This window comes from Tauraco erythrolophus, chromosome 1 (genome assembly GCF_009769465.1).
Source record: "Tauraco erythrolophus isolate bTauEry1 chromosome 1, bTauEry1.pri, whole genome shotgun sequence".
Classification (NCBI taxonomy): Eukaryota; Metazoa; Chordata; class Aves; order Musophagiformes; family Musophagidae; genus Tauraco; species Tauraco erythrolophus.
In genome coordinates this window covers 33,104,645-33,118,766 of record NC_141465.1, presented here as the reverse complement: position 1 = coordinate 33,118,766, position 14,122 = coordinate 33,104,645, and the positions used below count along the sequence as shown (strand labels likewise).

Genomic DNA, 14,122 nt, shown 5'->3' with positions numbered 1-14,122 from the left:
AGCATCTCCATTTTTACAGACACGGAGTAAAGTAAGAATTAAATAACTGTCTTTCCTCATAAATTTTCATTTCACCTATAGCTGAAATATAAACAAATATAAATAAAAAGCAGGCATGATTAAATGGACAATAAAATCTTAGAAGTTACTTGTAATTCTGTATGTCTACATTCAGTAAGCTTCATTAACTATACCCACTGTATTGACGTATAAGCAAAAGATTTTCAGAACAGGAAATAGTTAACTAAGTATTGCAGATTGGCCAGGTATCTGGAGAAAACAAACTGTAGTACGTTTCTTTGGAAAGATTACTCTTTCCCTTGAACCATGTATGCATTTCAGCAGGGTAAATAAGTATGTCTCTTCAATTCAGAGACAATTAAAAACCAGAAGTTGCAAGTAAAGACACTTTTGCCCTTGATCACAGTCTGCTACGGCAAACAGCTGTTTCACTGCAGATGGACATTTGGGATGTTTTCAGGATTAGGCAAATTCTTGACTCTCCCAAAGGTTAAGTCATGGTCTTATCCTACGTAATTGTTTTGAGGTTCTTCTATCCTGCCTGAAAAAAAAAGGTTTTGAAAAAGCAGCAGACAACTGAACTAACCCTTTCTTGCTCATTTCCAAGAAAAAAACCCAAAATGGTTCAGCAACGATCGCAACATTCACTTGAATGTTGAACGCTCTCATCAGCAGTAAAAGGAAGAGATAAAACCCATCATCTTTCAAAGGTGTGTGCAACTTATCTTCTAAGACTTTGCAGTTGGCGGGCATGGGGAGCTAGAATCTGTGAGACCACTATTGTGCTACTTCTCCCATGTGCTGCACTCTCTAACCTGAAAGACCAGCTGTTTAGTAAAAAGCTTCTAGTAAATAAAATTTACTCAGGATGAAAAAGGCTGAGAGTTTGTAACAACACTAAACAGAAATGTCACACCGTTCTGAAACACAGGCGGTACAGATGCCATTTAGAGCAAATCAATTTCCTTCCTTCCTTCCCTCCCCTACTATAAGCACAAGATTTGCATTTTAATAAGGACTAAAAACTAGAATCCAAGAATACAGCAATATTTCACATATGAAACTAAATCAGGTTATATTTGTGGAGTTATCTTTTATATCTTTTCTATTTGAGAGATTTACTCATGTATTACATGAGGAATATTATTTCAATACTAAAGATTGAAAACCTTAACACTTGTGATAACTTTGAAGACTGCTTGAAAGCTGGACTTTGAAACATTCTGTGCATACTGGTTGGTTCGTATTTGCACACACCCTCTGTATAAATAGAAGAAGGTAATTACAAAAAAAAATATGCCAGAGGTAAATATTTTCCTCTCAATTGTAAGACTGAACAAATACCATTTTAATATTCTATTAGTTAAAATTTAAATATCAACTAGGTAGAAAATGAAAACATTCACTGTTTATTATACAGAGAATCTGATCCATCACAGAAATAATGCCATCTCATTAAAAATGTCTTGTTTGGCTTTTTTCATTTCCTAAGGATATGAAGTAAATCTCCACCAGCACATAAGAACTCTCCTTCACCAAACATAGAATCATAGAATGGGTTGGGTTGGAAGGGACCTTATAGATCAACTACGCCCTGCCATGGGCAGGGACACCTTTCACTAGATCAGGTTGCTCAAAGCCTCATCCAACCTGGCCTTGAACACCTCCAGGGATGGGGCATCAACAACTTCTCTGGGCAACCTGTTCCTGTGCCTCACCACCCTCAGAGCGAAGAATTTCTTCCTTAGATCTAATCTAAATCTCCCCTCTTTCAGTTTAAATCCATTGCCCCTTGTCCTATCACTACACGCCCTTGTAAAAAGTCCCTCTCCAGCTTTCCTGTGGGCCACCTTTAGGTACTGGAAGGCTGCTAGAAGGGAAGGGTCCCCGGAGCCTTCTCTTCTCCAGGCTGAACAATCCCAACTCTCTTAGCCTTTCTTCATCAGGGTTAGTTAAGCAAAACATTTAGTCAGAAGATGAAAAAAATACTTCAGGCATATTAAGACTCAAATAGTGAATATTCAGGGATAAATCAGTTTTAATTATTTCTCCTGGATAACTCTGAAACTTTCATATGTCCAAATTCCAGCAAGTGAGACTAACTTAGAACAAGACTGCATTCAGGTACATGTGCCAACTACCCTGCTTCACCTAAAGAATCAGAAGACATCTCTGTCCAGAAGCAAGGTTGGAAGACATTTATTATGATCCTCATACATAACCTGAGGAGAGTTTCAGCTCATCGTATTAGAATGATTCTGAGATGAAACTCCCTTCTCAAAAGCATGTAACCTTTTTTTCTGACTTGGTTTGAAACAGTACACAGTTGGACACAAACTACAATTCTTCTCAAGAATGGGTGCTCCTGGTTCACAGTTGCCTCTGATCTTCCAGCAAATGCAAAGGATTTTAAACCACACTACAGTACATTAGTAGACTCTGGTTGCACCAAGAGCCATTTCAGCAGAGAGGTGGACTGGCTGCTGCTTAGCTGAAAGGTTCAGATTCTTAACAGCTTCCACAGAACTGCAGGGCTCAAACAATTTTAAAAAGGTTGAAAGACATTAATTAGCAAATGGATCTAAAACAGCTCATTGAAATATGAGTGACATGATAATATACATATTTCCAAATGCTAATTTGTTTCTGTGAGCCGACAGGCAAAGATAGGAAGCTTTATTTTTAAATATCCTGATGTCTTACAACTGAAAAAAGGAATTGGTTGTCCATGATATCTAGGACTGCTGAAATGCCATTAGAACTTCAGCTGTTACACGTAGTTAAATGTTGTGGTAGCAAGCCTGGTACCGTTGGCACTCTATGCAGATGAAGATCCCACCCCTAACTACTGCTTCCACTTTCAGAATCCAACATTAATGACTGCAGATGGACAACTCTGCTTGCAGATTTCAACATTCTTTTGATTCTTGTGAGCTTAATTTGACCATCTTTATTCATATATGGGCTGAAGCCCATCCATGATCTACTTTTCCTCCTTGTCTCCAACTGCTTTCCATATGAACAGCTATGGTGGCAGAAGTGTTAAACGTCACTAGAACTGCCAGTAAGGGTTGGCTTGAGATGCCTGAACTTCCAGCAAGTTTTTATCATTCCAGTAATTTATCATCCCAGGATTTGGTTTTCACAGATCAGTAAGAAATCAACAATCCCAGAAAACCAAGAAGTATTTGACCTACCGCTGGCTTTTAAAACAAAGACTTTAATCAGTAAGTCAGGAAAGAATGAGGCATGCAAAGTAATGACTTGTGTCCACATGCATGTCCAGTTTTCAACTTTTTACATCTTCTTTTTCTTTATGATTGACTAGAGAATATATTATACACATTATACATTTTCTAATGCATAAGCATGCTCAGAGTTTCTTTGAATGTGGGCTATAAAGGGTAGAAAGGGAAGATGATTCTTTGCAGCAGTGTATACATGTGCCTTAAAACAAAACACACACACACGCATACACACAGAGGAATATTTGCATTTCCACAGTTACTGGTTTAAGTCATTCTGCATTACTTTATAGCACCACTAGAGATCAATTAGATCAATTTGCCTAGACATAAAAAACCCAAGCAAATCAAGTATTTTTATTTACATAACAATAATTACATAAAAAGGTAGCATGCACATCAATTTATAGGATTATCTTCAACTAGGAGATACTATAATTCTTGTTTTAGACAACTGTGTTTGGGAGGAGATGGGGAGAAGGAGAGTCTCTGATTCCATTTTTCACTGATTCATTTTCCAAGTAAGTAAAAAAAATTCTAACAGGGCCCCAGCTTCCATAAAAGCAGCAGGAAATTCAAAGGTAGTTGTGAGGAAACTGTAAACTGAGAGCTGGAGTTATATTTAAAAAAAGGGGGGGAAAAAGATATATAAAATATCCCTAGTCCTGCACATTGCATTTATGGTTGGGTGTGAAGTTCCATAAAGCAATTAGGAGGCAAAGTTTCCCTTCTTCTCAACGATGTAAGGCTTGCCTTCAACAGAAGGCAAGTGGTGATTGTGTTTGTAATTCGGCCAACAGCTGTCACAAAGCCGTGGCACAGTTCTCATATGAAGCAACTGGTGTAATTAATGGCTATGCTCATTAAATCCGTATTTCAGAAGATTCCTTCTCCTCTCCTCCCTCAAGAATAGACATATTATAACATTAAGTGTTACTACTGAAACAAACAATGGTTGTACAGCTGCAATGATTTTTGTGCTCTTTCCCCTTCCCCTCCAAACAGATCAAGTGTTTGGTTGAGTTCATATTCACCTTCAAGTTATTGAAGCAAGAAAAGCCTAGAGAAACAAAAAGCAACATACTTATTTCCTAGTAAGAGTCAAATTAAAAAAAAAATTACATTGAAATTACAGACTAAAGACTAAAAATCGGTATTGTAAGAATTTATATTCTGCACGTTTATATACTCACATTATGTCTAAGGATAAAAGGCAGTTCGAAAGTGCTCTTTTAGAGCAAACACTGCTATCAGTACTAAGCAAGTCAACCATGCTGTAAGTATAAAATAAATCCTTCTAGAACAACTGATTTTTTAAAGGTTATAATATTTTGTTGTCATGGTGAACAATAACTATAAATTAACATCTTGCTCAGAAAAGGGACATTGGCCTGGGTCAGCCCGGCTTAGTGGCAACAGTCACTAGTAAAGCTTCTATGCGAGTTCCATACCACTGATATCCAAATACTGCTGAAAAATTGCTGATGGAGGTATTTCTGCCAACATATATGACAAAATCCCGTCCATTATTCTTGTCAAACAGATGCAGGTTGCTTCTTTATTGGTAGGTCGGTTAGTTATTTGTTTGGGTTTTGTTGTTGGTGGTTTTTAACATAAACAGATTAAATTAACACACAGGGGAGTTTAAATATTCGCTTGCCAAAAACCCAGGAAGAGTTTCTGCTCTTCTGCAAATCACTAGATTTCAGAGATTTTTTTGAAAACCTCTTTTCATAGTTTCCTTACAAAAGCAGGTTGTGGCATCCAATATTTACTACTGCTCAGTTCTTTATTTTGCAAACGATGTCACTCCTCTGCTGTTTAACTGCACCCAGAGTTAAAATTTCTAGAAAACATATGCCTACAACCTTGATTAAAAACCCTAATGCAAACAATGCACTTGGATTTTCCTAAATTCATAATATTTTTAGCCTTTTAATTGCCTGAAGTTCCCCCTACATGAATACTCTTACATGTATTTTATATAATATACATAACTGTTTATACTCTGAATAGACAGTGACAAGCACTCTGGATATGAAAATGATGTTAAAAGCACCTATTTCACTGACAAGCCCTCATATGACGAACCACTACCTATTTCTAAATTTAAAAAGACAACATCCCTCCCTCCCCCAGCATTTTTTTCTATCCAAGTATCAAAGTGATTTCACAGAGTTGTTCTGAGAAGCTGCAGCTGCTAAATGACCGTCTTATAGTAACTAGACCTTGAAAAGAAGCAAAGCACAGAGAGAAAGACGTTTACAAGTGGAATATGAGTAAGTTCAAGGCAAATCTGATGCCTCTCTTTAAAATATTAACATACATATTTAATGCCTGCTTAATCCATCTGTTTGCATCTGTCTGTTTATATTCTTCTAGAAGTATTTATAAACATTACTTTCCACTGTTTCTCCTTCACCATGACAATGCACAACACCTACACTACACAAATGAAAACCCCAAAGTCTTTCCCTTACAAACTTGGGGTGCAGCATAAGTTAGCAAATTCTACCAACTCTAGCTTTTATTAGAAAATGCCGTTTCCTTCCATCCTTTGCTCATGCTCACACTTAGTACCTGCAGTTCCTTTCAGAATACTGCAAGGGAGATTCATCTCACCTAACTTTAGAAGCCTAGGTCAGCTAAAAATCAGGGGCAAAACTGTAGTAACTCACCTCAGGGTCCCTATAAAACTAGTGAGGAACACATGCATTTTCAGGACAGCGTTCATCTGAGCTGCTTTAAACAGCAAGAGATGAGTCACAACAACAACAACAACAAAAATCCTTATTCTTCTCCGTGCCTAAAAGTGATTGAAGGTGAAGCTGTCCACATCAAAGTCAGCTGAAGTCAGACAAGGCTCATTTCCCTTATGTGACAAAAAGTAATCTTTCTACATCTACAAACTGATCCGTTTGGCTGACTGTTCAGATTAAAGTCAACCGGTTTCTCTGTTGCCTCCCTGGTTCTACAAGTCACTGTGAAATATCAGTTAGAACCATAGATGCAACAGAGAAACTGTGAAAAACGACCTTCAGTTTAACCTTGGTAGCTAAGTAGTAATACAAATAAGTAGTAGAGCTGTCTTTTCACCAGGAGTAACAGCAGCAAGAGCTCCAAGATCACTTGTTTCAGCCAAAGCCAAAAGGATCTGGATCAGCTCCCTCCATTCTTTTTCCCTCATCTTTAAGAAGGAAGAACTTGTGTGGGACTCAATAGTGCAAAGTATTGTTGAAGCCTGCCTACAGGAGAAAAAGCCTCAGAAAACATTACACCTATGTAAGCAAGAACACCCACAATTAAAGTCAACAATATAAAGATCCTTTAGAAACATATGCTTAAGAGAGATCTTCCATGCTACTCTAGAAGCTTGAAAAGTACTTCTGAAATTCCTTGACTGACCTATTGTCTTTTGTCTCTCCCCTTCTTGGAATTCTCATGTTTGCTCAATCATAGACTTCATTGCGCACCAGTTACTGACGCCCAGTTTCCTGAATATAACCATATGCAGTGTTTAAAAAAACATTTTTATCATTGAGATACTGTTGATCTCCTCCCTCCTACCCATTCTCTCTCTGCTCATTCATTCACCCTCAGAACCGACTGTAGAAGAAACTATGCTCTTATGTTAGAAACACCTCCCCCTCCCCCCAACACTAACAGAACTCAACCACAATATTTATGTTTTAGGATGTAAGAGACCAATTAATCATAGGAGTTAAGAGAACAGCTACTGACATCTTATTTCACAGTCTCCCTTTTGGCGGTACATTCCCCTGACATATCACCCTTATTCTCAGATAACAGACAAAAGCAGATGAACACTGGGGATGATTTGCTCTACCAATTCTTAAGCTCCTAAAACGATTAAGTCCATAAAATACTATAGCAGATGGACTGATTTAACAGCTCAAAGCCTTTTTTTTTGGTTTCTACTACGCTGCTACATATTTTGGCAATTCTGTACCTGAATAACAGTTTCAGATAGGTGTTAATCAGTTCAGTATGTTCATCTAGGTCAAGATAAAAGATCAAAGACTACCTCTTGCCACACGTAAGAAATCTCTCACTCTAATTATTTCTTATTTTCCCTTTTGAGAGAAGCATTCTGAAGGCCTCTAGCTCTCCTTATCGACTCAGCAGGAATCATGATGAAAGAGTGAAGGCAGAAACGTGTTAACTTCAATTGCCAGAGCAACATCCATCTTCTCTCTTCTGAAGAGGAAAGAACATGGCCGTCCTTAAAAAAAACTAAATTTGGCAAATATTGCCCCAATTTTCAAGAAGGGTAAGAAGGAAGACCCTGGTAATTACAGGCCTGCCAGTCTCACTTCAGCACCTGGTAAAATTATGGAGAAAGTTATTCTGGGAGTTATTGAAAAACACTGGAGAGACAACACAGTCATTGGTCATAGCTAGCACGGGTTCATGAGGGGAAAGTCCTGCTTAACCAGCTTAATTTCCTTTTATGACAAGGTCATCCATCTAGTTGACCAACGGAAGCCAGTAGATAGGTTGTTTTTTTTTATTTTAGCAAAGCTTTTGATACTCTCTCTCACAGTATCCTTCCGGATAAACCTTCCAGCACACAGCTAGACAAGTCCATAATGCATTGGCTGGGCAATTGACTGATGGGTCAGGCTCAAAGGGTTACAGCAATGGCAGCCAGTCACCAGTGCGCTTTCCCTGGGCTCAATTTTAGGGCCAGTGCTCTTTAATGTTTTTATAAATGATCTGAACACATTAATTGAGTGTTCATTAAGTAAGCTTGCCGATAATACTAAATTAGGAGGAGCTGTGGACTCCTTTGAGGTTAGAGAGGCCTTACAGAAAGATCTGGATAGACTAGAGAGGTGGGAAATCGCCAACTGTATGAAATTTAGCAAGGGCAAGTGCCAGATTCTCCACCTGGGACGGGGTAATCCTGGTTATATGTACAAATTGAGGGACGAGAGGCTGGAGAGCAGCCCTGTGTAAAGACATCTGAGGGTTTGGGTCAACGGCAAGTTGAACATAAGTCAACAGTGTGCCCTGACAGCCAAAATGGCCACCCGTGTCCTGGGTTGCATCAAGCACAGCATAGCTTGCTGGTCCAGGGAGGCGACTGCCCCATTCCCACACTGCACTGGTGCAGCCCCACCTCAAGCACCGTGTGCAGTTGTGGGTACTTCAATGTAAGAAGCACATCAAACAATTAGTGTGACCAGAAGAGGGCAACCAAAATGGTGAAAGGTCTCGAGGGCAAGACTTAAAGAGTAGCAGCTGAGGTCACTTGGTTTGTTTAACTTGGAAAAGAGAAGGCTGACAAGTGCCTTCATCACAAGTCTACAACTTCCTTAAGGGGAGCAGCAGAGGAGGAGGTGCTGATCTCCTCTCGCTGGTGACCAGTGATAGGACATGAGGAAATGGAGGGAAGCTGCGTTAGGGGAAGTTCATATTGGACATCAGGAAAAGGCTCTTCACTGAGAGGGTGTTCGGTCACTGGAACAGGCTCCCCATGGAAGCGGTCACAGCACCAAGTCTGTCAGAGTTCAAGGAGCGTCTGGATGATGCTCTTAGTTATATGGTTTAGTTTTAGGTAGTCCTGTGAGGAGCAGGGAGTTGGACTTGATAATTTTTATGGGTCCCTTCCAACTTGAGATACTCTATAATTCTATGGATTCTCCTCCCTTTTGAAAACTCTGTAGAATTAAGGTTTAACAAGGACAGCAAAGGCATGTGAGGCATCTATCGGGTAACAACAGATGTTTCCTTACGAATTCTGCAGGAGTTGCCTCCTCCCACCCCTATTTCCTTAATGACTTTAACTACTCTTGCCCCACGTACACTCAGGAAGAGCTTTACACAAACAATGTACTAGGTGTACATTGTAGGAGTAGGAGGAGGGGACACACTTCCTAGGTGTTTTCCCATAAAAGTCTTTTTCTTTCTTCCTATACTCAGCCATAATTTCCATGGTCATACAAAAGACACCACCAGCAGCACAAGGGAAGGGCATGGTCAAGTAAATGTGATCTCTAAATATAAATTTTGACTCAGAATATATACTAAAACTTGTGATCTCCTGTTCTTTATACAGACTTTTTAAGCTGCTCTAGAGTGAATAACCAGCCTCCTGAGGGTTTCTTTGATACAAAACAGAAATTAACTTAGCTGTATAAAGGAAACAAATACCATTTGAAGGAAACCTCTATTGGTTTGACCAGAATTTCTCACATTTATATAAAAGATACTGACTTAGCTACTTTCATTACCTATCTTTATGAACTAATATTTTTCTTGAGTGAATTTTCAATTTTGTTAAATAATGTAAGCTACAGAAAAGTTAATAACAATACAAAAATGATAAACAAATGAAAAAATATTCCTGCGACACTGTACCTTATTGAGTTTGCCAAGAGAAGATATAAGATCCGCCCATTCACTTGACGATTCAAAGTTTCTCAAAGCTTTCTCAATCACTGAAGAATAATTCCTGTATCTGTAATCACCAAGTAACTCCTGCTCTTCTGGATCCATCTTCGGTTCTCATAGCAAGGTGATATTTCCTGGTAAACTAAAACATGCACACAGCTAGAAAAACATAACCCACATTTAAGTTCTGGCAAACCTAAGTACTGTAAGATAAAAAATAAATGCGTAGAAGCACTGACGGATCACAATAAACAGGTCACCTGACCAAGTTTCAACACAAGGTTAAAAATAATTTAACAGGCATGACTCCAACTCCCCACTGCCTGTTTTAGAAGTTTTGCAGTCACATTTTCCTATGTATGAAACATGTTTTTTCCTTCCATGCACGTGGATCTCTCACACAATAACAAAGGAAAGGAATATAAAGTCTCATTATAAACAGCCAAAGTGCCGAGAAGGAGTTAGGGAGAAGTAAATAGTTTTCGTAACTTATCAACTGTGCCATGTCTTGAAAGGTGCATTGGGTTTTCACGGCAAGGTTTTGGTACAGGGAGGCTGCAGGGGTGGTTTCTGTGAGAAGCCACTAGAAGCTTCCCCTATGTCCAATAAAGCCAATGCCAGCCGGCACCAAGATGGACCCACTGCTGGCCAAGGCCGTGCCCATCAGCGACACTGGTAGCGCCTCTGACAACATATTTAAGAGGAGGGAAAAATAAACCTGCACCAGGGCAACACTGCAGCGAGAGAGAGGAGTGCCAACGCATGAGAGAAACAACTCTGCAGACAGCAAGGTCAGTAAAGAAGGAGGGGAGGAGGTGCTCCAGGCACCAGAGCAGAGGTTCCCCTGCAGTCCACGGTGAAGACCATGGTGAGGCAGACTGTCCCCCTGCAGTCCACGGAGGTTAATGGTGGAGCAGAGATCCATCTACAGCCCATGGAATACCCCATGCCAGAGCAGGTGGATGCAACTGAATGAGGCTGTGACCTTGTGGGAAGATGATACTGGAGCAGGCTCCTGGCAGAACCTGTGAACCCATGGAGAGAGGAGTCCACGCTGAAGTAGGTTTGCTGGGAGGACTTGAGACCCTGTGGGGGACTCATGCTGGAGCAGTCTGCTCCTGAAAGACTGCACCCTGTGGGAGGGACCCATGCTGGAGCAGTTCAGGAAGAGCTGCAGCCCGTGGGAAGGGCTCACATTGAAGAAGTCTGTGCAGGACTGTCTCCTATGGGAGGGACCTCACGCTGGAGGAGGGGAAGAGCGTGAGGAGTCCTCCTCCTGAGGAGGAAAGAGTGGCAGAAACAATGCGTGACAAACTGACTGCAGCCCCCATTCTCTGTCCCCCTGCGCCGCTGGTGAGGAGGAGGTAGAGAAATTAGGAGCAAAACTGAGCCCAGGAAGAAGGGAGGGGTGGGGAGGAGATGTTTTTAAGATTTGGTTTTCTCATTATCCTACTCTGATTTGATTGGTAATAAATTAAACTAATTCCCCCAAGTCGAGTCTGTATTGCCCATGACAGTAGCCAGTGAATGATTTCTCCTTGTCCTTATCTCGACCCACAAGCCTTTTTTTATATTTTTGCTCCTATGTCCAGTTGAGGAGGGAAGTGACAGAGTGGCTTTGGTGGGCAACTGGTGTCCAGCCAGAGTCAACCCATCTCAAAAAGTCACCTGTAGCTGTGGTATGTGAAACATTTCATATCAAAATTCCGCTTTCCAGAGGAATCCCATTAAAGAGACTCTCAGCCCACACCAGAAGGAGCTCTCGGAACTCTGTATCTCAACTTGTCAGCAGCAGATGCTGAAGTACAAGACTAAGGTGCTGTGCCAAAGCGTCAAGGCATGCATTCAAATCTTCCTTTAGTTCACCAAAAAGTATGCGTATATTTTTACAAAGGAAAACTAATTTATTCAGACCTGATTTTCTCATATTCTGCAACACATTTAGATTAAAAAAGCAAAACGTACCTGGTTTAGAACAATGGGAAACAGGTGTGGCTGGATTTTACATACTGAAAAAAAAACCATCATACCTTCACTCCTATGCTAGCTATGACACTAGTTCTCCTGTTAGCTAACATAAAAATATTCTTCTAGAGAGATGCTTAGGTTTAGGAACATTAAGTTTAGGTACACTAGCTTTAGGTCAATCTGTGCTATATCACTCATATAGAAAAGAAAGCATAGTCCTATAATGAAACATTTTATAATGTTTCTGAAAGATGTCTCCTTTCATTTTCCTACTGTCAGGACACAGATCTAAGTAGTCTTCTATATTCTTTTAAAGTAGCTCATCTCTCACAGCATTTTTTAAAAAATAATCAACAGAACAACTGTGTATCATCCATTAACTTTAATAAACAACAATAACTACATCAAGATTCTGGTAGCAAACTCTCAGAAACAGAAAAATGCTGGACCCGTCCACAAAAGAGAGGATTTTAAAGACAAGTTTGATCCACTTTTGCACTCCCTGATAGTAGGATTCAGACATTGCTGATACAACTGCTCTATGTCATCCAACCTAGATCCACCTCTCTGAAAAAAAAAAAAGGTATTCTCACACAATGTCATCAGGGCCATGTTTGGTTGGTTGGTTTTGTTTGTTTTGCTACAGTAAAGATTTAATTTTCTGTTTTCACCAGGACGTATGCAGTGCTTCTCATAGCAGAGAGAGTAAAAAAAATGCCAGTGCCTTGCAGGGTATAACATTAATCTGAGATATAGCTATCCTTGCTCCAATAAGGATTTAAAAAATAAGTCAAGCCTCCCATAAAATCTAACAAATTGGCAAACCTGCAATATACTGTCAGCAAAAATTACAAGTAATCTGATATAGACACTGCCCCAAAATAAGAACGGCAAGAAATTTTCCCTCATCTCATGTAAGTACCTTATTCATTGGACTATTGGATTATAATCATACTCCTTAGAACAAGGCATGAGCTAGGAAGTATCCTAGCAGCTCCCTGCCAAATCAAGAGTGCTGCCGCTTTCATAAATAAGAGATCTGTCCGAGTCATTTAGAATCAGGCAGCCGTTTTGCTGACAGAACACATCGAATTTCTTCATTTGCAAAGGCAATATACCCACACGAATCCACTTAGAGAACAGGAATCAATCAAACTACCAACAGCACTTAAAGATATTCTAAATAATCTATGAAAATGTCTTAAAGCATTCTCATACCATTAAAACCTGGTCTATGTAAGTAAAATCTAATTAGATTCCAAGGGTAAAATACAACGTACTACTTAAGGAAAAAAAAAACCAACCAAAAAACCTAATAAAACTTCAGTTGGGGGAAAAAACGTCTTATTCAGTTCCTAAGGTGCTTTCTTTGGACTTTGCTGTGAAAGGACAGGTGAATAATGGACTGCCACACAGAAAGGCAGTGATGGACTTAATGACTTAGTGGGCGCTGACGTTCACGTACCCACGTTGTTAGGTGTCAGCAAGGTTTGAAAAGACCCGATAATCCAGATATGGCAAACAGCTCGTATCTGTGCTTACACACAAAGGCAGTAAGGTTACAAACAAAACAAAACAAAACAAAAGCCACCTGCCAGTGACCTTCAGGCACGTCTGCCAAAACCCAGGTCACAAACCTCCTTAGTCAATGCAGACGTTATTAATAGTTACTCATCGACTTTCAGCATTGTCTTAAGACAGGTGAAGGAGGTGGGCGGTGCGCCTCTGATCCCACGGGACGAGGCGCTGCCTCCCCGGGCTGCGGGGCCTCTGCGGGCAAACCCCCCGCCGCCGCTCCGCGCCGTCGGCTGCCGCTGCCGATGGCTCCAGAACCTGCCTGCAGCTCGGCGGGCCCCGGCGAGGGGGGGACGGGGACGCGCAGCCCCGCGCCAGCCGCGGCCGCGGCGGGAACGGGGCTCCTCGCAGGGTCGGTGGCCCCTCCGGACACCCCGCTCCGCGGACAAGGAGCCCCGCGGCGAGGCTCCGCTGCAGCTTCCTTCCAGCCTCACCTGCCGGGCAGAGCCCGCCGAGGCCGTGCCGGCTGCGGCAGAGGCAATGACAGGACGGGCTCGCCCGCCGGCGGCGAGCGGCGATGCCCCCTCGGCCCCCGCGCCCCGGCGGGTCGCCCCCAGATGCCCACGCGTTCCCTCCCTCCCCTCCCCTGCCCTCCCCGAACACGCACACGCCGGGGCGCGGCGGCACTCTCCTCTCCGCCACCCCCGTACCTGCGAGGAGCCCCGCAGACCTCCTGGGACGGCGGCGGCGACGTGTCCCAGCTGGGCGCGGGACGCGGGGGGGCCGGCACCCCGCAGTCTCTATGGCAACAGGAGGGAGCAAAAAAAAAAAAAAAAACCAAACCAAACAAAAAAATCCCCAAACCCTCCCGCTCCGCGAGGGCCGCGTCGCAGCCGACAGCTGGGGCGATACCACTGGATACAGCGCGGGGAGGAGGAGGCGCGTAGAGCGGTGCA

The 14,122-nt window shown here is 41.8% G+C and overlaps 1 protein-coding gene across 4 annotated transcripts in view; it reads right to left on the bottom strand.

Moving 5' to 3' along the window:
* DOP1B (DOP1 leucine zipper like protein B) overlaps positions 1-13,921 on the bottom strand; it is a 50,460-nt gene extending 36,539 nt beyond the window's left edge. For 3 of the 4 annotated variants that reach the window (XM_086618035.1, XM_086618053.1, XM_086618062.1), the window contains exons 1-2: positions 13,877-13,921; positions 9,651-9,825 (exon numbers count right to left, since the gene is read on the bottom strand). In XM_086618035.1, coding sequence (XP_086474161.1) covers positions 9,651-9,788 — 138 coding nt within the window. In that variant the 5' untranslated portion in view covers positions 9,789-9,825; positions 13,877-13,921. Of the gene's footprint in view, positions 1-9,650; positions 10,185-13,876 lie in introns of those variants that run through there. The other variant, XM_086618044.1, reaches the window with a different exon arrangement.
* Between the last annotated feature and the right edge of the window lie 201 nt (positions 13,922-14,122).